Below are 27188 nucleotides of genomic sequence, written 5' to 3'. Positions count from 1 at the left end.
CCTTCCCTCGGCCCTGAAAAGGCGCTAGGAGAAGGCAGATAAGGGAAGAGATGGAGATAGGTTCTCCTCCCTCTCGGGTTTTCCAGCAGCATTTGCAGGAAGGGCGTGGGAGATCGCGAGACAAAGAGCGCGCGGCACTGCCTTTGTCCAGGACGGCCCCTTTAAGAAGCGCGCTCCCAGCTTCTAGCCCGCCTTGTATGCAAATTTGGCGGCGGGCCGGGAGCGCGCAGCTGATACCCGGGGACTGGGCTGCGGCGGTTAGTCCTCTCCCGGCCGCCGTCGCCTCCGACATATTGCCCGCAGGAGCTGCGGCGGCGAAGCGGAGAGCGCCGGGGGGAGGAGATGGGTGAGCGGCACGGGTCGGGCTTGGCCCGGGAACGGGCGGGCTCCGGGGTCAGGATGGCCAGGCTGCTAATTGCTCCCCCACGCGGACAGGATCCCGGCGAGGGGAGGGGGAGGGGATGTTGGGCCCAGGGAGACCCCGCCCCCTCCTGTCGTTTTGCGGGTGGGGCTTCTGTTGTCGGGGCGGGACATTGGAGGGGTGGGCGGGGCTTCTAAAATGTGGAGGTTCCTGGGGGCTTTGATGAGGACCCACTAGAGTGGGTCCCGAGCTAGAGCGTGGCGGGGCTGCCGGTGGGCGTGGCCTTCGTGCTAAGGGCGGAGCTCCTAACCTGTAGGCTCTGGTGCAGGGGCAGATTTTCTGGGCAGTAGGGGCTTTGTACTGGGGAGGTGGGGCGGAAAGGAGACCTTCCAGATGAGGGGAGCCCCCTCTGGAGCCGGGCTTCTGGGCAGAGAGAGCTTCTATTGGCTAGTGGGCGGGTTTTCTGAGCTGGCAATTGTGTGTAGGCGGGGCTTCTGGGCTGAGAGGCTATATGTGGGTGCAGAGCTTCTAAAGAGAGGAGAGTGGGTGTGGGTAGAGCATTTGGACTGAGGGTGGCCTGTGTGGGGTTTTCTAAGCCAGGTACAGTAGCACATGAACAGAGCTTTGGCGCTGCTGGGGCTTGTTGGGGCAAAGTTCCTGGACAAGAACTTTTTTGGAGACGTTAGGGACAAGCTTCCAGGCAGAAAAGCTAGGGCAAGGGCTGTGTGTGTCTGTGGAGGCTGCTGTGCAGTCATGAAGAGATATGAACAAGGCTTTAACTTTGGGCTTCCCAAGTGGTTCAGCGGTAAAGAATCTGCCTGCCAATGCAGTAGTCACAGGGTTGATCCCTGGGTTGGGAAGATCCCCTGGAAAATGAAATGGCAACCCATTCCAGTAGTCTTGCCTGGGAAATCCTGTGGGCAGATAAGCCTGGCAGGCTACAGTCCATGGGGTCTCACTGAACACACATTAACTTTCGGAAACGACTTAAGTGACTGAGCACACACATAACTTTGGGACTGGGGTGCTGCCTAGGGGCTTTGTGCAGGAGCTTTTTGCAGGACCTGGGAGCTTGGGCTAAATTGCTCAGCCGAGAAAAAGAGGTTGTAGGTCTGTGTGTTAGGTTCACAACCATGCCATTCTGCCTTGACACTTGCTCAGGCCCTGAATCCTGACTGTGAGAGTTCAGGATGCCCATTAAGCCAGATCTCGGGTCCTGGAGGAATCCTAAGCCTACAGGGACTTGTAGTAGTATCCCAAAGGAGCTGCGTATAGTGGCTCAAAGAGCACAGGACCCAGACCCCCATACCACCTGTGACTCCATGTAAACTGAATTTACTAATCTGGGTAATCTACCTTGCTGGATTCTTCCCTCATCAACATGTTGTTATTGAGCACTTACTCTTAGGCTGGGCACTGTGGTAGAGGGAGGGGATACAGCAGTGAAAGAGACAGACCTCACTGACCTTCCATTACTGCCAAGATAGGCAGTAAATATGTTAACAAATGAATAAGATGAAGAATGAACTGTGAAAAGAAAAATGGAAATAAGATAGAGAGTTAAGGGGGCAGATACCTACAGAATGGCAGGAAATGCTGTACTCTAAGCTCAGAAGGTAGCAGTAAGCTTGGTTTGCCCAAGGAGATAAAGACCAGGCTGGCTGAAGCATGGGGTCGAGGCAGAGAATGGCAGGAGATGTGTTTGAAGTGGTAGGCAGGGGAACCGATCATGGGTCTCTGTGATTGAGTGAAGAAATGAGACACCAAGTTGTTATCCTTGATATATGCCTTCTGGCTTGAGGATCTACCTTATGTTGAGCCCCACAGGAGGACGAAGAGGTCCCAACAGGACATCCTACTGTCGAAATCCACTCTGTGAGCCAGGATCCTCTGGGGGCTCGGGTGGGGGCCACACTTCCAGCGCATCGGTCACCAGTGTCCGTTCCCGCACCAGGTAAACTACTTGCTGTCTCTTGCACTTCCCTGTGGGCTCAGAGGAGCAGTTTGGACAGAGCTGTCCTTGACTGAGCCCTAGGATGTGATACCCCAGATGCCAGATGGGGGCTTAAAGGGCAGGGATCAGAAGAAACGTCCCTGGGTGAGGGCAGTCCCTGGGACAGGTAACTTGGGACATAATATAAAAAACCCAAAGGCCTGGATTCCACTCACAGTTCTGCTCCTAATTCACTGGTGGCTTGGACAAGTTGTCTCCCCTCTCTGGGCCCCCTTCTCCTCACCTTTCCTTTCCTTCCTGGGGAATGTTGGAAAGCCTGAATAAGATGAGGGAGGGATAGGGAAAGGCTCTGTCAGCTTCTTTGTCTGAGAGGCAGAAGAAGTAGGAGGACTCCATCCATCCTTGCTGTCAGCTGCTTTTCTGAGCCTGCCCCACAGTCCTGTGCCTCAGAAGCCCCTCTTGGTAGGGTTCTCCGGTCAGCTCCTGATGTTGTACCCTCTCACCCCCAGGAGCAGTTCGGGGACGGGCCTCTCCAGCCCTCCATTGGCCACCCAGACGGTCGTGCCCCTGCAGCACTGCAAGATCCCCGAGCTGCCAGTCCAGGCCAGCATTCTGTTTGAACTGCAGCTCTTCTTCTGCCAGCTCATAGCCCTCTTCGTCCACTACATCAACATCTACAAGACAGTGTGGTGGTATCCGCCCTCCCACCCGCCCTCCCACACCTCCCTGGTAGGTGCCCAGCTAGGCCCCGCTGTGTGTGCGTGTACCTGAGTGAGGGACACGTTTGGTTTCAGTTTAGCTTATCTCGCCCAGCACCCTGTGTGTTTGGCCTCACACTGGGCATGGGAGGTGTAAAAGGAACCGATGACATCTGAACACTCACCCCGATGTGCTCAGCACCACTCTACACACCGTAAGGGCAGCAGAGATGAATCCGACTCAGATTTTGTGTCAAGGAGCACAGAGTCTTAAGTCCTGTGGGGGAGCAGGCATACATGGTTATTTCAAGGAGAGGAATGAGCTCTGTGCCGGAGCGGGGCAGGGGCCGGGTGAGCAGAGCAGGAGGGCTCACACACCACTCTCTTGTCTCCAGGGACTGTCCCACTTCCCTCCTCTGGGTCCTGTTCCACTCCTCTAGGTATTTTCCTGGTCTGACTCAGCTGGAGGCCTGTGAAGGTCAGAGAGTGGGGACAGTCCCAATGGAAAGGACTGGGCAGGGGGAGGTGGGCATGTGAAAAGCCCACATATGGGCAGGGGGCCCACGTGACCCCCAGCCTCTGCCCCCGACAGAATTTCCACCTGATCGACTTCAACTTGCTGATGGTGACCACCATCGTTCTGGGCCGCCGCTTCATTGGGTCCATCGTGAAGGAGGTGATTGGGTCCCAGAGGCTGGCCTGGGGACTTTGGGACTCCCCTTTACTCCCTGGGGGCACCACGGAGGCATACCCAGCCCTTGATCCCTGAGGCCTTTCCTTGGGGGCTCCCTTTGAACTTGGTGAAGAGCGTTCATCCTGTTGGCTCTTGGAGTTTCCTGGGCATCCAGGGAAAGGATTTGCCATGACAGGTTCTGCCCACCCTGCAGCGGGGGGAATCGTGGGCCATGCTGGGTGGGATTTGGGCACAGCCCCCATGACCTCCATCCAAGGCCCCATCCCGTCCTATCTCCCCTGACCCAGGCTTCTCAGAGGGGGAAGGTCACCCTCTTTCGCTCCATCCTGCTGTTCCTCACCCGTTTCACCGTTCTCACGGCAACAGGCTGGAGTCTGTGCCGCTCCCTCATTCACCTCTTCAGGACCTACTCCTTCCTGAACCTCCTGTTCCTCTGCTATCCGTGAGTACCCCTCACTTCACCCCTCACTGCCCAGCACCTGCTCCTGACCTCTGCCCCAAGAGTGGCTGGGCCCCGGGCTCCCCTATGCCCAGCCGACGCACAGGCAGGCAGCAACAGAACCTTCTCACACTGTCCGATAGCACCATCCTGATCTTGGGATGATTACCCTTCTTTTGCAGGAGCAGAAACAGCTGGCAGGCCTAATTTCCCCAAGGTGCCATTGAAGGGGAGGTCAGAAGGGGGCTCAGATCTGGGTGTGTCTCCCACAGCTCCAGAGCAGGGATGCACGGGCTTCATCTTGCTCTCTCTTCCTTTGCTCTCTCTCTGCTTCTTTCTGTTTCTTTGTGCGTCTTGGTGTTTGTGTAACCTCTCGGTGTCTCCCCCAGGTCTGTGTGCATGCACACATCTGTGTGTGTGTGCGTGTTTCCGTGTAGATGTCTGTGAATGAAGTGTGTGTGTGCGTGCATGTGTCTTCACATGCATATCTGTATGTCTGTGTGTCTACTTTGCTCGCCCACTTCCTTCATCTTGCAAGAACCCAGATTGTTGAGGAGGGAAGACGGTGTCTGGGAGAAGCCCAGGCCTGCCCCTTCCTGGCCTGGAACTGGGGAGAGTTTTGGCAAGACCTGCACTCTGGCTGTTCCTGGGGCAGGCTCCTGGCTGCCGGGGCATTCACAGTCATTTCCCAACCCCTGGGCTTTCTGGATCATGAACTTCTTCAGGCCAGTCCATCTCTGTTTCCTGGGAAACTCCTCTCTTTCTCTCCCCTGCATGACCAAAAGGGCACTGTCATGATCGGAGCCCAGTCACACTTGCTTTAGTTATAACTGGGTTTTAATCGTCAGAGATATGTGTGTCATATAACAATATTAAACTTTACAGAGGCTTTTAACATAGAAAATGAAAATCCCACATAATCTCAGTCCTCTAGAAAACTGGACTTTGCAGTGTGTCCTTTCACATTTTTCCTCTGCAAGTACACACACGTACATTTTTTTAAAACAGAAATGGGATTAATCCCTATGCATGATATTGCATAATTTATTACATTTTCACATGGTCATATAAGGTGGATATTTTTCCATGACACTATATATGGGTCTGTCTCATTTTTTTAATGGCCTCATAGTATTCCATAGGACTTCCCTGGTGGCTCAGATGGTAAAGCGTCTGCCTACAATGCAGGAGACCCGGTCTATCCCTGGGTCGGGAAGATCCTCTGGAGAAGGAAATGGCAACCCACTCCAGTACTCTTGCCTGGAAAATCCCATGGATGGAGGAGAGTGGTAGGCTACAGTCCATGGGTCGCAAAGAGTTGGAGACGACTGAGCGACTTCACTTCTTCACTGCACAATATTCCATTGAGTAAATTTTGCACCGTGTGTTTTGTTTTGTATTCTATTGGTGGATTTTTGAGTTGTTTCTAGCTTTTCTCTGTTGAAAACAGTGAGGCAGGGAACATTCTTCTGCACATCTTTGCACATTTATCCAATATTTCTGTATAGCAGATTCCCAGAAGTAGAATTACTGCACCAAAAGGCATATTTTACATTATAGATAGATATTAACAAATGGTCCTCCAGGGTTGTACTGAAAGAAATGTTAAAAATTGCCTTAATTCAACCCTTTCTGGACACTACTCACATGTTACCCAGTGTTCATGTTTTGTTTTATTTTACATTATTTAACTTTTTGAGTTTTTATTAATATGAGACAAGTATATATAATGTATGATCAAATCCAGTAGTGCTAAAAAGCTGATGATGATGGGAATTCCCTGGTGGTCCAGTGGTTAGGACTGCAATTTCACTGCCAAGGGCACAGGTTCGATCCCTATTTGAGGAACTAAGAGCCTGCAAGCCATGCAGTGCAGCTAAAAACAACTTATGATGGAAAACAGCCTTTAACTCTACCCTCCAGATTTTTAGTCCCACTTCTCATAGGCAACCTCTTTCACTGTTTCTGGTTTTAAGTGTTTTTTGAGTCACCTCCGTAATTCTAATATCCTTGTGCTTTTATTTCTTTAAATATTTATTGATTGATTTTATAGTGGAGTAATAGGTTTGCATCATTAAAATTGCAAAATGTATAAAAGAATGTAGAATGATAAATCCTTCCTTTGACTTCTCTTTCCCAGCTACTACCCAGTTTCCCTTCTGAGGGGTAACCACCAGTGTTTCTGGTTTCTTATATATCCTGGAAATAAGTGTTCTTTATAGACAAGCATACCGCACACACACACACACACACACACCCACCCACCCACCCACCCACCCACCCACCCCTACATGCACATGTCCATCAGTTTCCTGCAGTGACAGTGGAAGGTTTAGTTCACTTTCTATCCATGCTGTTCCTAGTATTTGACAATTATTATTATTTTCAGTTTCCTGTTGGTCCTCTTTTTCAATAATACGAGTATGTTAGTATTTTTTATTCCATCAACACTAGTCAGTGTCTTAATCCCTTGAGTCACCCTTGTATTCAGAGCCCTACCCATCATTTCTTTTCCTCCCCTCTTCCTCCTGTCACTTCCTGGCAGCTGTGTCACATTTGACATTCACATTCTCCTACATAGTCATGTTTAAGTCTTCTTTGGGCTAATTCTAAAGATTAAAAACCAATAAGTGGCCTTGATATTTTTATGAGTATGAGGCTGTTATTCACTGCAGGACTGAGTAGTGTACATAGAAAGATACTGCTTCGCTGTAGTTCCTGAATTCTAATCTTGGGCCTCTTAAAAAAGAATGTTCCTAGTGTCAAAGGCAAATGGTTTCTCTTTCCTTACATTCCATCAATTGCTTAAAATCATGCCACATTTTAGTTTGCTTCATATTTAGATTGTAACTTTCTCATATAGCTTTTATTTTTCTTGGAGTTTCTAATTGCCTTTCTTTTTTCTCATTGACAAAAGAATGATGGGCCTTGAACATATCCTCAAGTTTATCCAGCCTGTCAGTCATGCTGCCTGTTGCCTAGAGTCCATATTTCCCCCCAGAGACATCCCTCCTGGAGCCCTCCATCCTCCTGCTCCAGTCTGGAGTGGCTGCTCTTTAGGCCTGCTGTGCAGCTCTCAGCCTGGGACTTTCCTTCGCTGCCCTTCTGGGTTGGATCTACTGTCTCCTGGATCCCATGTCTTCCTCTTTCTTGGTCTTCTCCCTTATTTTGCTGGAGTGCATTATCAGGTAATTTCCTTAACAAGGGTTATGTGGGAGGTATATACATTCTTTTCCTAGCATGTCTAAAAATGTCTTTATTCTGCCCTCATACTTGATTGATGGTTTGGCCTAATATAGATTTTCAAGTTCAAATTCATATTCTCTCAGAGTTTTGAAGATGTTGCTCCATTGTCTCTAGCAGCCAGTGTTTCTAATGAGAAATCTGATGCTAGTTTGATTCCAGTTACTTTGTAGAAGACTTGTTTTTTTCCTTTCTAAAAGCTTTTAAAAATATTCTGTTTATCTTTTTATTATTTGAAATTTCACAAGAATGTGTCTGATGTGGAGCTTTTGTCGTTCCGTCTTATCAGTACTTTAGGACTTTTTTAACCCTGAGGTTTGGGTGTCTCTTCAAGTCAGGGAAATTGTCTTCTACTATTTCTTTGATAATATCTCCCCTTGCATTTTTTTCTGTTCTAAGACTTCTCTTCGTCGGGTGGTAGACCTCATAGATTGCTTGTCTGTTTCTCTTACATTGTCTGTCATACTTTTCATCTCTCTCCTTTTCTTCCTCTCCTCCCTCCCCTCTTGATTTCTCTCTTTCTCTAGCTGTCTTTCTCTCTCTCTTTTTACTTTCCCTTTAGGGGGATTTTTCTCAAGTTTATCTTCCAGCTTTTTTATTGAGGTATTTTTCAGCAATCTTGTTTTTCATCTCTGAGGCCTCTTGTTTTCTGATTGATCTTTTCTCATAGCATTCTGTTCTTGTTTTTAAAATCTCCTGTGTCCCTTCAGTTTTGTCTCTCCACTGAATCGGTTTTCCTGTTTCTGCTAGTTTGCTAAGCATATTAGTTTCTTTGGTTGTCTGGTTACATTTAAGAGTGGAGGCCGACCTTGCCTTCTGAGATGACCCACACTCTGTCTGTGGAGTGTTTTTCTCTAAATAAATCCACTTCTTACCTGAAAAAAAAAAAGTGGAGGACTGAGTAGCTTGGAATGCATTTTTGTCTCCCTCTGCCATTGTATACCTGAATGGGAGGTTTGACTGGGAGTTCTGAGTATGTGGGCAGCGTTCACTGGCTGGTAGACTTTGCTTTAGTGAGTAAGGTGCCAGTTGTTAGGCTGTGGGCCCCCATAGACGAGAGAGGGGAGAGAGGTATTACTCTGGAATGCCCCCACTGAAAACCTCAATTCCCAGTTTATTCAGTCTCTTTAGGGAAGAATTTTTCAGGACGGGTTGTGTAAGTTGTGTAGGAGAATAAAGGGAATGACTCATGAATACAGATCGTTTTTAATCCAGTTTGTTCAGCCCTGCTTCTTACTTCTACCCTCGATCAAAGGTGCCCACTTCAAGCCAGTCTCTGCTGGGTCACTCTGGACAGATCAGCTCCTGCCCCCAGTGTAGCCCTCTCGTGACCATCTAGCCAGTTTAGTAATTTCTAGCTGCCTATTGTTATTAAACATTTAAAATAGGCTAGTTTTAATTGAAATGTACTATTAGTGTAAAATATACACCAGATTCTGAAGACTTAGCACAAAAAAAAAAGGAAGTAAAATATCTCATATATATCACAAATAATTATTTTATATGTTGAAATGATAATATTTTGTATATATTAGGTTAAGTAAAATAGAGTATAAAGTTAATTTCTTTTTTTAATGTGGCTACTAGGAAATGTAAAATTATATATGTGACTCTCATATTTCTGTTGGACAGTGCTGCTGTAGATGATGACTTCCTCATTTGTCAACATGTTTCCATCTGCCATCTAAATTTGTCAGAATCAGTTATGTACTGATAACCCCCACTCCCATTCTTTTTTGCTGATACGGATTTATTTTCTACTTTTCTTTATTTACTTTCTACATGGATACTGTCACATCTTGGATGGAGAGGATGAAAGAGAACGCATGTGAAGATGTTTCTAACTTTTGACCTGTCAGAGCAGCCATTTGCTGTTATCAAATAATGTAACTGTATCTGCACTTCTTAGCGGCAAAGCCAGGACAATTCTTAAGTACTTGTCCTTAAGTTTGAGCCTGAGCCCTTGTGTGTTCGTGCGGGTGCCCACCCCCTCATTCCCACCGAGCATCCTGAGGAGTGTTTTGGGAATCCCATTTCAGTGTTCTTTTCTGTCCCACAGAATCACTGGCCTCTTTCTTTTCTAAACAAAATCGTACTGCTCTTCTACTCTGGGCCAGACACCATGCTGGGCATTGTTACGAAGATTATCAATGAAAGAGTATTTGTGAAAACACTAGCATAATAGAGAATCAATACAAGCTATGTCACTTAAAGCAAGTTAAGGAAACTGAGGCTCATAGAGGTTATATAGTTTGTCCTAAATCACAGCACTAGTAAGTGGCAGAGCTGGGGTTTTAACACTGGCCTGTTTGATCCCAAAGATTATGCTTTTGACCAAAATTCTCTGTTATCTTCTGCTGTGCTGTGCTTAGTCACTCAATCATGTCCGACTGTTTGCGACCCCATGGACTGCAGCCTGCCAAGCTCCTCTGTCCCTGGGGATTCTCCAGGAAAGAATACTGGAGTGGGTTGCCATACCCTCCTCCAGGGGATCTTCCCAACCCAGGGATTGAACCCAGGTCTCTCACATTGCAAGTGGATTTTTTACCATCTGAGCCACCAGGCAAGCCCTATCTGTTATCTTACTTAAATCTTAATGCAGGGAAAGTAGTAGCATTCCCATTAGATAGATCAGAAGCAAAAACCCAAAGAGGCTAATTATATGAGTGCCTAAGAACACTATGTCCCCTCTTGGAAGTTCAGAATAAAGGAAGAGAACATTACTATAGATAAGAAAAAGTAGAATTTTCATTGGCTGTAGCTCCTGGTGGCAGCCCAGGGACCCTTCTGGAGCTATGTCTGAGGACCTGGGAAAATTGAGAGGCTCTTAAGGACTATATACTGTCACCCTGCTTATTTAACTTATATGCAGAGTACATCATGAGAAACGCTGGGCTGGAAGAAGCACAAGCTGGAATCAAGATTGCCGGGAGAAATAGCAATAACCTCAGATATGCAGATAACACCACCCTTATGGCAGAAAGTGAAGAGGAACTAAAAAGCCTCTTGATGAAAGTGAAAGAAGAGAGTGAAAAAGTTGGCTTAAAGCTCAACATTCAGAAAACTAAGAAATCATGGCATCTGGTCCCATCAGTTCATGGGAAATAGATGGGGAAACAGTGGAAACAGTGTCAGACTTTATTTTTTTGGGCTCCAAAATCACTGCAGATGGTGACTGCAGCCATGAAATTAAAAGGTGCTTATTCCTTGGAAGGAAAGTTATGACCAACCTAGATAGCATATTGAAAAGCAGAGACATTACTTTGCCAACAAAGGTCTGTCTAGTCAAGGCTATGGTTTTTCCTGTGGTCATGTATGGATGTGAGAGTTGGACTGCGAAGAAAGCTGAGCACCGAAGAATTGATGCTTTTGAACTGTGGTGTTGGAGAAGACTCTTGAGAGTCCCTTGGACTGCAAGGACATCAGCCTTGGGTGTTCTTTGGAAGGAATGATGCTAAAGCTCAAACTCCAGTACTTTGGCCACCTCATGCGAAGAGTTGATTCATTGGAAAAGACTCTGATGCTGGGAGGGATTGGGGGCAGGAGGAAAAGGGGACAACAGAGGATGAGATGGCTGGATGGCATCACCAACTCGATGAACGTGAGTTTGAGTAAACTCCGGGAGTTGGTGATGAACAGGGAGGCCTGGCGTGCTGCAATTCATGGGGTCGCAAAGAGTTGGACACGACTGAGCAACTGAACTGAACTGAACTGAAGGGCTTCCCAGATGGCACTGGTGGTAAAGAGCCTACCTGCCAATACAGGAGACATAATGAGACATGGGTTCTATCCCTGGGTCGGGAAGATCCCCTGGAGGAGGGCATGGCAACCAGCTCCAGTATTCTTGCCTGGAGAGTCCCATCGACAGAGGAGCCTGGTAGCCTATAGTTCATAGGGTTGCAAAGAGTCCAACATGACTGAAGTGATGTAGCATAGCATAAGCTAAAACAAGGAATGCCTGTAAAAAGAACCTATAAGGACATTCCATGTGCTGTGCTTGGCACTTACCTGGTTTAGTTATCTACTCTTCCTAGCTGTGAGTCTGTCTAATTTTCTCCTTAAATTATATTAGCCACACACTCCATCCCTTAACTTAAGGTTAACTTAAGCCTCAGAGGAAGGGGTTTATACTGTTTAAGGGTCTATTTCAGTGCCTAGTACATAATAGACACACAGCAAATATTGTTCCTGAACTGTCCCTCTCTGTAAACTTAAGAGCTGCTCTTATAGGCACTCTTGGCCACATCTACCTCTCTTTTGTGGAAGCATGTACATTTTTAATTAATGAATTGCTTTTAGTGTTTCTTGAGTGTCTGTCTTGATTTCGGGTACCAGCCAGTTCCGGATTTGAATCCCAGTTCTATAACTTCCTTACTAACTGTGTGACTTTTCCAGAGCCCCTCCTCTACCTCTCTGAACCACAGCTTCCTCTGCTGAAAAGGGCACAAAATAACAGTACCTAACACAGAGTTAGGAGAAACAGAAGAGAGTGCATGTAAAGCACTTAGTGCAGCATCTGGAGCACAGGATGTGCCCAGGGAATGTGTGGTGTTATGACTCCTGCTGGACAGCAGTAGACTCGGAGGGCTGAGACTCGGGTCTTGTCTCCTACCGTATTCCCGCCACTCCATACAGGGCTTGTTCCGTGCGCGGGGCTAACACAGGTGTTGAATGACTGATCACTGGCTGGGAGGCTGGATAGCTTTAAGGACTGGTAGAATCTCCCCTCGGAGCAGCCAGGAGAGCTAAAGCCCAAGGAGGAAAGAAGATTCCCTGGGTGGTTAAGGGTTGGGATCCTGGCCCATGGCCAGGCCTGCCCTGACCACTGTCCTCCCCAGCAGGTTTGGGATGTACATTCCGTTCCTGCAGCTGAACTGCGACCTCCGCAAGACAAACCTCTTCAGCCACGTGGCCTCCATGGGTCCCCGGGAGGCGGTCAGTGGCCTGGCGCGGAGCCGGGACTACCTGCTGACACTGCGGGAGACGTGGAAGCAGCACACCAAGCAGCTGTACGGCCCCGATGCCATGCCCACCCACGCCTGCTGCCTGTCGCCCAGCCTCATCCGCAGTGAGGTGGAGTTCCTCAAGATGGACTTCAACTGGCGCATGAAGGAGGTGCTGGTCAGCGCCATGCTGAGCGCCTATTACGTGGCCTTTGTGCCTGTCTGGTTCGTGAAGGTGCGTAGCTTAGCACAGGGAGAGGAGGGGTCTGTCTGGGACTCCACCTGCTGCCTGTGCTCCAGTAGCCCTCCTGCTTGGAGAAACGAGGCTGCTGCTCTTGATGAGATTCCCATCTGTTCTGTCGAGGGCCATAGTGACTACTGCCTCCCTTTTTTAAATTTATTTATTTATATATTTTTTTTAAACTTTTTCTTTTGTATTAGGGAGAAGGAAATGGCAACCCACTCGAGTATTCTTGCCTAGAGAATCCTGTGGACAGAGGAGCCTGGTGGGCTGCTCTCCATGGGGTCACACAGAGCTGGACATGACTGAAGCGACTTAGCAGTAGCATAGCGGATTAACAATGATGTGGCTGTTTCAGGGGGACAGCAAAGGGACTCAGCCATACATTCACATGTATCCCTTTTCTCCCAAAGTCCCCTCCCGTCCAGGCTGCCAGTTAACATTGAGCAGAGTTCACTGTGCTGCACAGTAGGGCCTTGTGGGTTATCCATTTTAAATATATAGTAGGACATACATGTCAATCCCAAATGCCTCCATTTCAGAGTGGAAAAAAGAAGGCTTGCTGAACGAACATGGCCCACACAAGGTCGCCCAGCCAGTGAGGGGCACACGGCATGGTTCTTGATACTTGAAAACAGAAAGGACTCACTTTGTATTTCGGTGTGGCTGTTTCGGCCCAGGCACGTCACAGCGTCCCACTCTATCATTAAGTCCAAAAGCCAGATTCATCCAGATCTGGGTGACTCCAAAAGCCTATGCTCCGCCTCTGGCTTTTGCCGCCTTCTGGGAAGGCACATCCCTAGCGGGCTCGTCACATTTCTCCCAGGATGGGCTGCACTGACGGATTGGGGGTTGAGAAGACTTCACGTCTGTTGGGCAACATGCTAGAGCTTTCTTGAGTAATAGTATCCTCCTCACGCCTCTCAGAGGTGGCTACTCTTATCCTCATTTGCCAGATGAGGAAACTAGACTGCAGAAAAGTAAAGTGACTTGCCCAAGGTCACATAGTGACTAAGCAGCGGAGCCAAGATGTGAGCTCATTTCTGTTGAATCCCAGGACCTGTTCTCTGGCTCAGAGTGAGAGTAATTTTTCTTTGTAGAAAACTGAGGCCTCTTGCCTTCTAGGTTGGCCCACACTCTGTGAATTGTATTTCTCTCTAAATATATCTATTTCTTACCCCCCCCCAAAAAAAGAGGAAGCTGAGTAGTGGGCACAAGGTTTAAGCCCATGATTAAGCTGCCTTTGTTAGGTGTTTGATCTTTGGTCTCAGGCCACCCTGAGGTCTGTCTAGGGCTGTCCTGATCTCTGAGGAAAGAGGGAGTCAGGGAAGGGGAGGGCGTGAGGCCGTTACGGGTGTCTGTGGTCTCACTCACCTCCCACTGCCTCCAGAACACACATTACTATGACAAGCGCTGGTCCTGCGAGCTCTTCCTGCTGGTGTCCATCAGCACCTCGGTGATCCTCATGCAGCACCTGCTGCCTGCCAGCTACTGCGACCTGCTGCACAAGGCCGCTGCCCACCTGGGCTGCTGGCAGAAGGTGGACCCGGCGCTGTGCTCCAACGTGCTGCAGCACCCGTGAGTCTGCCCTCTGCCCAACCCCAGCCCCAACCTGCCCCTGCCATCAGCTCATTCAGTCAGTCAGCAAATAGTTAACTGAGCATGTCTTGTATGCTAAGCCTCATAGCCAGAGTAGAATATGGCAGGGCCCAGGAAGGACATGCCCTCTGTCCCTGGGTAACTTGCAGTGTCTTGGAGATAGGAAAGGGGAAGGTAGTAAATTCTTAGACTCGTCAACTTTCTCATTCGCTGACTTAAGTACTCACTCCTTGGCTGATATATTCATTCATTCATTCATTCATTACTTCCCTCCTTCCACTCACCTATCATTGACTCAGGTCATTGGCTCGTCTACTCTTTCAGCAAGCATTGCATCTACCTAATCCATCCCAGGCTTGGTGCTGTGTATTGTACAAAGGAACTTGGACTTTGACCTCTAGGCAGAGGGGAGCTATGAAGGTTTTTGAACGGTGGAGGGACCCATTCCAAGGTGGGCCTTAAAGAAACCTCAGTTTGATTAATAGGATATGGTGCTGTGTTAGTTGATGTCATAACCTGGCCAGGGAAGTAGAGCCGCAGGAGGAAAGAGCTAAGATCTGACCCCTTGAGGAGTACACAGGCAGGTGTGGGTGATAAGCATGTACACAAAGAGTTAGGTTGAGTGGGGTAAAAGAGGCCCAGCTGCAGGGTGGCATCGCAATCAGAGCGGAGGCCAATGTCACGGTGCTCAGGAACCCTGAGGGGCTGGGCTGTCCTCCCCTCAGCCTGGCCCCTCCTTCCTGGTGCTTAGCATTTCTACAGCCCTTCTTCATAGTATTTACACCCCACTTATGCTAATTTTTCTGTCTGTATTCCCCCATTAGACTGGAAGGTCCTCAAGACTGGGACCACCCCTGTATCATATCTGAGTCTTGGGCCCAGCAGGAGGCCTGGCAGAGAAGAGGCCCTTAGGACAGGTTCGTAGAGGGAGGCCACAGAGGCTCAGCCTCCTGCTGTTGGCCCTCCATGCCAGTCAAGGTCCCTCCTCTATCCAGGTAGTTCAGGAAGCAGATGGGTATTGCCAAATGGGCCGAATTGGGGCTTGGCTTAGCTTAAGGTTCTGAGATGAGGGGAAAAGAGAACGATAGTATATGGCTAATTACAAGGATAAACCTGTCCATGGCTCACCATGATCTGCAGGTAAGATCCAAGCTCCTTCACATGGCATCTCATGATGAACTGGCTCCTGCCAGCCTTTTCTGCCTCATTTCTCCCCCTAACCCGACTTATCTTCTGCTCCAGCCAGACCCAGTCTCTTCAGATCCTCAAATTCTGTCTGTACTTCTGTACCCAGACTTTTGAATTTGATACATGTTTTGCCTCAAATGGCCTTTCCAACTTTCCTTTCCTGCTTAATTCCTATTCATCCTCTAGCACATGGCTTCCTCCAGGAACCCTTTTCCTGACCCCCTCCAGGATAGGTTCAGTGTCCCTGCTGTGCGCTCCCCCACCCCCACAGAACTATGAGCATTGCACCTAACACTTTCTGCTGTGTTTGCTTGGTTACTTGCCCATCATTCCAGGACTAAAGCTCTTGGAGGTCAGGGTCCTTGTCTGTCAAGCACTTGGCCATCTCCTCACTCCTGGCAAAATGCCTGGCTTTTGATAGGTCCACAGCAGATTTTTTGTGTTTTTTGTGTATAGTTGTTTTGTTGGTTTTTTTTTTTAAGGTAAAATTTCCATACAATTGAAATGTGTAAGTCTTAAAAAGTGCACAATTCTTTGAGTTTTGATGAAAGGCATACACACCATGTAACCCATCCCCTATCAAGATACAGAACATTTCCAGCCGATAAGAAAATTTCAGCCAATCAGAAAAGAATCAGAAAATTCCTCCTTGCCCTTCCCAAGGACCCCCTCTCTCTGGCAACCATCTTTCATTTCATTTCACCATAGGCTAGTTTTCTCTGGTCTACAACTTCACATAAAGTAAATCAGTAGATGTTCTTGGGCCCAGCTTCTTTCATTCTGCATATTCTCTGTGATTTCATCCGTATTGTTACATACGACATGGAGGGGGTGTGTGTGTGAGTGCGCCCATGCACACTCAATTGTGTCTGACTCTTTTGCGCCCCTTAGACTGTAGCCCTCCAGGCTCCTCTATCCATGGGATTTTCCAGGTTAGAATACCGGAGCTGGTTGCCATTTCCCTCTCCAGGGAATCTTCCCAACCCAGGGATCAAACCTGCGAAATAACATGGTAACTGTATTTTAAATGAAAGAATCAATAGCTCAATGAGATTGAGCTTCTTGGAGACGGTGATTCTCAGTTAACTGGCCCAGGACCCTTTGGAGTTTCTGGGAGATCTCAAAGAACAATGGGAGAAAATTCACTGGTCTCACAGCCTTCTTCACATGCCCTGTGGGGGCCTCTCTGTGCCAGGCCTCTTGTGTGGCATGCTTTGAGAACACGGACATGAACTGGATGCCATCCCTTCCTTTCAGCCCTCCCAGACTAGTGAGGGATACAGGGAAATAAATAGATGAAAACACATTGGGGAAAGTAAACCAATAGCAGTAGCTTCAGGAACCATTTAAAGGATGCTGAACTCTGTGGGGAGTTTGACAAAGACTTTCTGAAGGATATTGGGTTTTGAAAGATGACATAGAACCTGCCGGAGAAGTCAATGGCACCCCACGCCAGTACTCTTGCCTGGAGAATTCCATGGACGGAGGAGCCTGGTGGGCTGCAGTCCATGGGGTCTCTAAGAGTCGGACAAGACTGAAGCGACTTAGCAGCAGCAGCATAGAGCCTGCCAGAAGGATAAGGTGTCAGGAAGGGCATTGCAGCTAGAGGGAGCACCTTGATGGAGAAACAGGAGCAGTCAGGTATGCTGGAGGAACTAGAGGCAGTTCTGGGTGGCTTGAGCAGGCGCTATGTGGTGTGGGTCATGGAAAGCCTTACAGGGCCTCGGCGGCCAGAACACATCCTTGGGGCTTGACTCCAAGGGCACTGGGAAGCCTTCAGAGGGTTTTGAGGAGAAACTACTCAGGCTCATCTTGGTATTTTACAAACACCACTTGGGCAGTTGTGCAGTGGAATGCCTGGAGGCTAGAAGTGAGGCTGACGGGAGGCTAGATGAAGAAAATGACCCCAGGGAAGAGGGAAAAGGGTTTTCTTGAAATCTGTCAGAGACATGAGTGTCAGCCCTAGATCTTCTGACTCCAGTGCCGTGAATTTCTCGTGATTCTTAACCCATTTTACAGAAGAGGCAGCTAAGACCCAGAAAAGGAAAGTCATTGTATCTACGTGATAGAAATGAGAGTAGAGCCTGGTGGTTCCCCCATGCCCCGTCTGTCCGCATCTCCTCATGTGGGTGAGCTGGACATAAGGGGCTCTGTTGGACTGTGCCTCCAGGTGGACTGAAGAATGCATGTGGCCACAGGGAGTGCTGGTGAAACACAGCAAGAACGTCTACAAAGCAGTGGGCCACTACAATGTGGCCATTCCCTCTGACGTCTCCCACTTCCGGTTCCACGTGAGTCTCCTCCGCTGGGAAGGAGGGGTGGTGCCTAATCTAGAGGGCAGGAGGGCCAGCTGGGCAGGAAGGTGATGTCATAGCAAGAGGAGGCTATTTTCCATAGTTCCCAAATCCAAAAGAAGAGAGTGCACCTGTGCAGTGCACAAGGACAGTATACAGATTATCACTTATCACTACAGCGCACTTGGTACCAGATCTTTGAAAACTTTGGATGGAGAAGATAATACAATGAAAGGAGGGGTTCCTGGTGGTGAAAATCCTTACAGCCATCATTCTTACTGTGTGCCAGGCCCTGTGGTCAGCACTTCCCATGTACCCTCCTGTTGAGGCTTCATCAGAAAGAACCCTGTGTAAGAGAAAAGTACCAGGGCTGTCCCAGTTTTCAGGTATTGAAATCGACTCAAAGAGTTTAACTTGTTCCAAGGATGCCTTACTGGGAAACCTGGGAACTAATGGTATTAACTCATAGACTCAGCACAATGGAAAGGGCTGCTCAAAATCATCTAGGCTGGTGAATTTCATTTACTTATTTTACTGTCAGAATCCTTTCTTCCAACGCAGTCAAACTAAAGTTCAGTATATAGGACCTCACAGTGCAGCTCTGCTTGAAAGGGTTGGAACTCCCTTTACGTCCTGCTCAACACTGCAGTAGCTCCTAAAAGACCCCCCTGGAACCTGGGGCTCCAAGGAACACAGTTTGAAAACCACAGATCTGGGCTCATCTCTTTATTTCCCAGTAGAGAAACCTGAGGTCCAGACAGGAAGGGGACCTGCCCAAGGTCCTGCAGCTGTCAGGTGCACAGCTGAGCCCGGCTTGCTGGTCTCTTGGACTCCTGTTCCTTGCCACTCCTCCTCCCATCCTGTAATTAGTTCTTGAGGTTTTAGGTACCTTGGCCCCTGCAGAATCATGATCCCTGGACGTTGATCATTCTTTCAAATTGATCAGAAAATTTTTCTTAGTCCTATATATTCTACCTTGCCCTGTGGACATCAGGGAAGAGTGATATGTGTCCATGTTCCCTGGAAGCTTCTGGCCTAGCCGAGGAATGCTGCGCACACAGTAGTGAAGGACTCAAGCTGTGGAGTCTCTAATAACTTTACATGTCTCTGTCGTAAGATACTACATTGTTCAGGCCTGACAGTACCCAGAAGGTCACATACTGCTTTTCAACCAGAAAAAGTTTGATAGGACAAACCAGACCTCTCAAGAAAAGCTTCTGGGGAAAGGTAGAAGTTGATCAGGATCTTAAACAACTATGTAGGAGGCAGTAGTCATCTTTTTTTTTTTTCTTTGGCTGTACCCACAGAATGTGGGACCTTAGTTCTCTGAGTAGGGATCAAACCCATGCCCCCTGCATTAGAAGGTGGAGTTTTAACCAGTGGACCACCAAGAAGTCCCAGGGAGGCAGCAGCCCACAAATAAAGGCAGAGGTGACAAGGTCCATACCCAACCCCATGAAGTCCAGCTCTCCACCCAGGTCTGCATGGGGCCCCAAGAGCTTGAGCCCTTCATTGGCCACCCAGCACCCCCATCCAAGAGGCAGATTTCTGGAGCCTACTTTCCAGTCCATGCCTACTCTTTTCCTGGGTAGTTCTTTTTCAGCAAACCCCTGCGGATCCTGAACATCCTTTTGCTGCTGGAGGGCGCGGTCATCGTCTACCAGCTGTACTCCTTAATGTCCTCGGACAAGTGGCACCAGACCATCTCACTGGCGCTAATCCTCTTCAGCAACTACTACGCCTTCTTCAAGCTGCTCCGGGACCGCCTGGTGTTGGGCAAGGCCTACTCGTACTCGGCCAACTCCCAGAGGGACCTAGACCACCGGTTCTCCTGAGCCCCAGGGTGACCCAGGGGCTCCCTGGGAAGTAGCTGTATGGGAGGGATGGGTGAGGGGCAAAAAAAGACAAAAACAGACAAAAAAATCCACCAGAGCTTTGTATTTTTGTTACATACTGTTTCTTTGATAATTGATGTGATTATGAGGAAAAAAAGTCCTATTTTTATACTCCCAATAAGCCTGTGTTTTGTATTTCTTTCCCCTCTTGCCTATCAGGCAGCAAGCAGAGGTGTGGGATTCTGGGCCAGGAAGCCCCATGTGTGCAGCCTTCTCCAGTGGAGAAAGGATGAGGAAACACCAGAGATCAAGGTAGCAGTGGTAGCTGCTGTATGCCAGAGGCTGCCCTCCATGTAGTACAGGGCTATCCTTAATCCCATTTTTATGACAACCCTGGGAGGTAGGTGCTGTCACTCCTATAGAAGAAAAACAGAAGCTTAGGGAGCTACAGTGACTTGCCCAAGGTAACACAGCTAGGAAGTAGTAGAGCTGGGCCCCAAAACCCTCTGAAAGATGACACTGCTATCCTGATGTGATGTCCTGATTCTCAGCACGCTGTCTCTGAGACCCTGCTCCGTGCCAGGTACCACGGTAGATGGTGAAGATGCCGAGACATAGAAACAAACATGTCACTACACGCAGGTGATTATAACAGTTACAAGGTACAGAATAGCTCACGGAAGAGAACACTGAATGCTCTCTGGACTTCTTGGAGGAGGGGACAGTCTGAGTTGTATCAGCCACTTCACAGGGGGACAAGAGGAGGAAAAGGTGCTTCAAGCAGAGCAATAGCAAAGAGATTTGGAACATTCTGGTGTAGTCGGGGAGGGTAAGCAGAATGTGGTTCCTAGAACAGGGAAGATGAGGAAAGTAGGGCAGAGGTGGGTTGGAGCTGGAAAGGTCTGCAGGGACTGGATCAGGGAGGCTCAATGGCTGTAGGCTAGGGAGATCAAGGCAGTCAATCCTAAAGGAAATCAACCCTGAATATTCATTAGGACTGATGCTGAAGCTGAAGCTGCAATACTTTGGCCACTTGATACAGAGCCAACTCATTGGAAAAGACCCTGATTTGGGGAAAGATTGAAGGCAGAAGAAGAAGGATGAGATGGTTAGATGGCATCACTGACTCAATGGACATGAGTCTGAGCAAACTCTGGGAGACAGCGAAGGACAAGGAAACCTGGCGTGCTGCAGTCCACAGGGTCCCAAAGAGTTGGATAAGACTTAGGAACCGAACAACAAGGGAGGGGATGTGAGCAAGGCCAAGGGCAAGAATGGAAATGAAGCCGCTTGGAAGCCCTCCTGGGTCCCCGTGGAGCATAGGATGGAGGGCTCAGGGGCTGGCAGGAAAAGAGACACAGTTATAGACACTCATCTAGTCTGAGCATGTCCCCTAAGCCCTTGTTCAGCCACAAGTTATACTGGCACTCCCTTGGTGGTGCATAGAAGACAGACACTGCAGCAAATGTTTTTGGTGCTTTTGTTGAGTCAGGCATTGTGCCAGGCACTGGGACAGAGACAAAGATAAGGAAGATACAGTCTCTTCCATAGACAACCAGTAGAGAGAGACACCTCGTGAACAACTTAGGGTGCCAAGTGCTGAGGAAAATGTGTGTCCAGGGCACTAGGGAGCAGAGAGGACATAGGCTGACCTTGCCTGAAAATGCAGGGACGTGGGCTCGATCCCTGGTCGGGGAAGCTGCCACGTACCTTGGAGCAACTAAGCCCTCTGGTGCTCCACAACAGGAGAAGCCATTGCAATGATAAGCCCACGCACCACAACAAAGAGTAGCCCCTGCTTGCCACAACCAAAGCCGGCACCCAGCAAGGAAGACCCAGCACAGCCAAAAGTAAATAACTAAAACAAAGATACTTTTTAAAAAGCGTATGGAAAGGCACAAAAGAAGATAGGAGCATACATGGGGAAATGTGGTTTCCCAAATACGGATGGAGCCTGGATTGCCTGGTGGGGAGTTGCCCAAGAAGCCAGTAAGGACCAGCCTAACATGATAAGGTGTCTGCTTTTAAAGAGATTGGGGTGGTAGGGGTGGGGAGAATTCCCTGGTGGTCCAGTAGCTAAGACTCTGAGCTCCCAATGAAGGGGACCTGGGTTCAATCCCTGGTCAGGGAACTAGATTCTGCATACCGCAACTAAAGATCCCAAGTGCCACAACTAAGACTCACCATAGCCAAATAGTGGGTGCAAGTGGGAGAACCTGGACACAGGAGACCAGTGTGGAGACAGCTAAAACAGACCAGCAGAGAACAAAGGGGTCTGACCTTGAGCAGCGGCAGTAGGAAGAGAAAGATAAGGCTCCCTTTCCTGACCCCGAATCCTAGAACTAGCTTTTTGAGTTGCTTCTGTCAATAGGCTGGGTACACAACTAGAGATGGCAATTTATTGTGACAGGACCTTGGTTCCCAAAAGATAGTTCCTTCTTGGGATCCATGACTTAAAGACTAGCCTTCCTCTGTGTGTTGAAGTGGGGAACAGGAGGAACGGAATGCGATTATGCAAAAAGGGAGGTCTGATGTGTACCAGCCATAAATTTCATGATTCAAAAGGCACATAAGGAACTTCCCTGGTGGTTCAGTGGTTAAAATTACAGTCTCCCCACTACAGGGGATGAGGGCTCGATCCCTGGTCAGGGAACTAAGATCCCACACGCCACAGGGTGCAGCCAACAACAACAGCAAAAGACACTTTTGAGACACCTCAGAGTCTCAATTTCCTCATCTCCAAAAAAGGAGATCATATTCCTTGTTGTAACTCACAGGTCTGTTCATTCATTTGTTTATTCATTTAATAAACATTTATGGAGCACATTAATAAACGTTTATGGGCTTCCCTGGTGGCTCAGAGGTTAAAGCATCTCCCTCTAATGCAGGAGACCTGGGTTCCATCCCTGGGTCAGGAAGATCGCCTGGAGAAGGAAATAGCAACCCACTCCAGTATTCTTGCCTGGAGAATCCCACGGACGGAGAAGCCTGGTGGGCTACAGTCCACGGGGTCACAAAGAGTCGGACACGACTGAGCGACTTAGCTTTTACTTAACTATGGAGCACATACACTGTCCCATATACTGTGCTAGGTGCTGAAGAGCAGTAATAAAGGATATAGAACCGACTTCTGCCCGCAGAGATCTCGCAGTAGGGATAAATGAAGCGCTCTGTCAACTATAAAGCCCGGCACCAGTGTCATTTTTCTACTTATCTCCCAATAGGATTGTAATCAGGTTTACTTTAGATTTCTTCGTTTCCTTATCTCTATATCCTTGGGCAAGTCACTTTACCTTGCCGGATAACTCCTTATTCATATCCAGTTCAGGGTCTATGCGTGGTTTTAACTATTAATACAAAAGGAAGGAAAAAAAAAAAATACAAAAGGAAGGAATGCCTTTTTGGAAGAAAAAGTTTCTAGGGGAGGAGAACTCACTACAAACAGGAAATAGTAGAAGAAGCTGAGAAATCTTAAGCAGCTTAACTTTATTTAGTAGGTGTCCCTCCCAGTTTTCCTCCACCCACTCCTTTCATATCTCATCCCAGTTCGCCGCCTTTAGCAGCTGCGGTCTCTTTAAACGAGCTCGTCTGTGTGAACTAGAGGTTGGGGCCAAAAGCGCGTTTCTTCCCGGGATTGAATGTTAAGTTGTTTGTCCATTCCGGGCTGCCGTCCTGCAGATCCGCCATATTGTCTGCTGAAGGTGCCGCTGAAGCTGCCGCCGCCAAGTAGAAGCGAGCGGAGCCGCGATGGGTGAGTAAGGAGACCAGGCAGTTGGGGATTCGGGCTGAGACAGTCTCGGGGCTTGGAGTCTGGCGAGAGCCTGTCTCCAGGCTGTAGAGGATGTCTAAACCTCCTCCAAATAGATTTGAGGGGAGAAGCCAGGTCGGGAGCGCCGCTCAGGCCAGTTTGGGGCCAGGTTAGGGCCCATGCGGGGAGCAGTCTTTGGGGGTTGGTTCCGGGAATACCTTGTCACTTCTGGAACCCCCACGTGGTGGCCCTGCGCCGGATCGCACGCGTTCCCGGAGGCTAGAAAGCGGCCGACCTTCTGGTCTGTGCCGAGCCTGGGCTTGGGGGCCGGGCCCCAGGCGGCGGGACTGGGGGCCGGGCTCCGGGTGGCAGGCCCGGACGACGCTAAGGGAGCCCTCTCCAGGCTTGTGTCTGACCGACGCGCCTATTAACTGGATTCACTGACTCCCCTGAACTTAGGGAAATCCTGCCTACGTCTGAGAGAGAAAGTCCTCTGGCGAAGGTACGCCAGGCGATCCGGCTCTAGGCCTGGTAACCAGGGGCAGCCATGCCAAAAGCAGCCTGGGCCGCTGAAGGCCTGGAGAACTTCCCGAGCCGAGGCGGAAATGGGGTGGTTCGGCTGAGTTCAGAGTGACAGCCTTCGTAGTGGTAGAAAACCAACGCCAATACCTCGTAGTCATGTATAGGTCGGGGACTTTAGGTTTCTGGGCCTGGCCCTGATTAGCAGAAAAGGAGCGACCTGTTGCTCTTTCTAAAAGGACTCCAATCAGCAAAGCCAGTGCTCAGAGAGATTACGATGGCGAAGTCTTTGGACTTAGGGACAGACCCATCAGTGGTACTTCTTCTCCAGCAGTAAAAGCTGTTAAATTTGCCAAGCTCTTCCTGTTATGCAGGCATTGTTCTGATTGCTTTACATGTCACGTTTTATTTACTTTGCACAATATTGAGATAGTGCTATTATCCCAGATAAGGAAACTGAGGCTTAGGGAGGTAAAGTAACTTAGGCAAGGTCACACAGTAAGTGGTTTAAACCAGGTGGATCGCTCCAGAGCTCTAGTTTATAGCTGCTGTTTTTTGTGGCCTGGCCCTCTAGTGGTTGGGCTGGAAAAGAGGGAAAGAAAGCTTTTAATCCTAGGCAAGAGTTGTAAAGGTGTTTTGTTTTTGTTTGCTAGTGGGCCCACTTTGAAATCTTTAATCTGAAAGAAACTGAACAACTCCAAGGTGAATTGCTAACCCCAACTATTGTGGGTGTTTTGGAGGTGGGGAGCTAAATGAGATTCTAGGATTGAGTTTTGTAAGATCCCTGATCCTGAGGAAACAAATTATTCCCTTGAGCTGAACAACAATGAGTTTAGAATCAGATCTGGTATTATAATCCTGCCTACTACTTCCTAGCTCTCATCCAGAGAAGTCACTTAAATGTCAAATGCAGTAATGCATATGGAAAACAGCTAGCACAGTTCACAATAAATGTTATTTTCCTTCCTTTCTGAGCCTGCCTTTCCTTATCTCTAGAGAGAGGGAGGGGACAGTGTCTCCCAGGTGTTTAAGAATTAAATGAGATACCACATTGTCTAGAGACTAGTAGGGCTTCTCCAGTGGCTTACCCCAGTGGGTAAAGAATCTGCCTGCAGTGCAGGAAGCACAGGAGACCTGGGTTCAATCCCTGGGTCAGGAAGATCTGGAGAAGGAAATGGCAACCCACTGCAGTATTCTTACCTGGAAATCCCATGGACAGAGAAGCCTGGTAGGTTACAGTCCATGGGGTCACAAAGAGTTGGACACGACTGAGCACACAAGCACAAGAGCTCTATAAATATCAAAACAGATTCTTTTTCACCTTCTGTGTCTGTTCCTTTCTTTTAAGCACTCTAGTTTCCAGAATCCTCCATTAAGGCTGATAGGCCTGTTACTTGCAGTAACAAATAACTGCAACTTCATGAATGAATGAAAAACTTTTGGGACTTTTATGTTATAGATTTTGTATTGGCCTTCAGTTTCAGCAGCATTGCTGCCTCAAAAGGGAAGGAGCTAATATTTAGTTTATTAAGCCCAATGAAGTAAATTTGGCCATGATTTACTCAATTTTTACAGATTGGGAAACCACTTCAGAGAATAGAACACATTAGTTACAGCAAACCCAGAGGTGAGATTCTTACCAATTTTGCTGCAGAGAAACCTCTAAGTAGAATCACGTTAGTCCTTTTCTGGTACACTTTGAAATGGAAGTTCTTCAATAGAGCAGCAAAACCTGACCAGGGTCCTGAAGGGGATTTTTAGTCTAGAGTCAGGTAGCTTCCCCTTTTTCTCTGCAACTCCACTTCAGGCCCCTCCCCCCACCCCATCCCACCTTGCATTTTGTCTTTCTGAATACTCAGCTGTTGGTGGTGATGTTTTGTGTGGGTTTTGTGGGTTATTGTTTTGTTATGTGTGGGTTGGTTGTTTTTGTTTTCTGATCCTTATACCACAGAGTGAAATGTATCCTTACATTTAATCCTAACATCAAATTCAAGATGGTTTTGTGTGCACACTCAGTCACTTGACTCATGTCTGACTCTTTGCGATCTTATGGACTGTGGCCCTGCCAGGCTTCTCTGTCCATGGGAATTCTCCAGGCACAAATACTGGAGTAGGTCGCCATGCTCCTGTTCCAGGGCATCTTTCGGACGCAGGGATCAAACCTGCATCTCTTAATGTCTCCTGCATTGGCAGGCAGGTTCTTCACCACTTGCTCCACCTGGGAAAGTGGTTTTGGTTATCCTCATTTATAAATGAGTAAACAGGCTTTGAGAAGATGTGGTGTTTAGGCCAAGGCTGGTGATCTAAGCCCTAGGGCTGGGGACACTAATACAGCCTGCCTCACACCTCCATGTCCAGACCCTGTTGTACTTCACTGCCTGACCAGCATACTCGCCTCAAGCTCTGGCCTATACTATACTGTTTCTTCTGTGCCAGACTTCACTAGCCTTAACAGACCTTTGTAGTTATTTCATTGCTATTAGGAATTTTGTGGAGGTGATGCTTGCCGCTCTGGAAGGTACTTGTTTTAACCCTCCTTAGCAGAGACCACAGACTCTCAAGACTAAGTCTTGGCAGACATTGATTGTTTTTATCAGGTTCCTACCATCCTGCTAACCAGGAATCTGGCAGCACCTTCCCAGCCTCGGGGTGATTGATATAGCCCACTAGTCTTGATTGATATAAACTCTAAGTCAATCATAATTCTATCTCTCTAGACAGTGATTGATTTAGGCATAGGCAGGTGATACAGATTTTGGCTGATTACATGTGAAGGGAAGCCTGGAGGATTTCTGAAAAAGCCTTTCTTATTTGCGAAATTGTATTCATTTTTGCCAGTTACATATTTTAACCCAGGTATCTCACCAAAGTTTGAGAACTTAAAAAAAAAAGAAATGGGAAAGCTATAGTAATAGTCAGTACTTCTATGGAACTTGCTATATGCTAGGCACTAAGTACTGTAATACTAGTTCATTTATTTCTCAGATTCTCACATTCTAGTTGAGAAAACTGAAGCACAAAGAGGTTCAATAAATAATGCAAGGTCAGAGCTAGTAAATAGAAGAATCACTTCCTCAGGCAGTTTGGTGCTAACCAAAATATGGGCTGTTAAGGACTGTGTTCTGCCTCTGGAAAGAAAGGAGCCCTTTTCTGACTCTTGAAATTGCCATTCGCAATGCTGGGAATTCATGAGGCAGAATTTATAAATAAAGAGCAGGCAGTTCTAAGAGTGAGGGTCAAGGTGGAAAGAATCTGATCTCTTCGTGATGTTTTTGGAACTGTCATTGCCATTGGCCTGTTCGATACCGAAGGTTGCCTCTAGTTTGCTGCAAGTAACAAAACCTTTCTGATAACCCCTGCAGGTCAGGGAGTAATCTAGAACATTTCTTAGTTTCCTTCCAGCCTTGCCTCCCCACCCACCCCATAGTTCAT

At 48.1% G+C, this 27188-nt stretch overlaps 2 protein-coding genes across 5 annotated transcripts in view; both read left to right on the top strand.

The window, feature by feature from the left end:
* The first annotated feature begins 219 nt into the window (after positions 1–219).
* TMEM39B (transmembrane protein 39B) lies at positions 220–19670 on the top strand. 4 transcript variants are annotated; one of them, XM_027517461.1, is made up of 9 exons: positions 220–346; positions 2189–2315; positions 2825–3044; positions 3606–3689; positions 3995–4149; positions 12231–12567; positions 13964–14151; positions 17531–17651; positions 19247–19670. In XM_027517461.1, exons 1-9 carry the CDS (start codon positions 343–345, stop codon positions 19487–19489), a joined length of 1479 nt encoding a protein of 492 aa, XP_027373262.1. In that variant the 5' UTR covers positions 220–342; the 3' UTR covers positions 19490–19670. The 4 variants fall into 4 exon arrangements, with proteins under 4 accessions (XP_027373262.1, XP_027373282.1, XP_027373266.1 ...); XM_027517465.1 differs by lacking the exon at positions 220–346 and adding an exon at positions 3409–3491 and having other exon boundaries at positions 19247–19667; XM_027517481.1 differs by lacking the exons at positions 3606–3689; positions 3995–4149 and having other exon boundaries at positions 222–346; positions 19247–19667.
* A 3468-nt stretch (positions 19671–23138) lies between these two features.
* The window catches only part of KPNA6 (karyopherin subunit alpha 6), a 59351-nt gene continuing 55301 nt past the window's right edge, over positions 23139–27188 (top strand). Inside the window, exon 1 of the mRNA XM_027517435.1 lies at positions 23139–23240. Coding sequence (XP_027373236.1) covers positions 23237–23240 — 4 coding nt within the window. The 5' untranslated portion in view covers positions 23139–23236. The remainder of the gene's footprint in view (positions 23241–27188) is intronic.

Source organism: Bos indicus x Bos taurus, chromosome 2 (assembly GCF_003369695.1).
Source record: "Bos indicus x Bos taurus breed Angus x Brahman F1 hybrid chromosome 2, Bos_hybrid_MaternalHap_v2.0, whole genome shotgun sequence".
NCBI lineage: Eukaryota > Metazoa > Chordata > Mammalia > Artiodactyla > Bovidae > Bos > Bos indicus x Bos taurus.
Note: the sequence above shows the minus strand (reverse complement) of the source record. Positions and strands in the feature narration are given on the sequence as shown.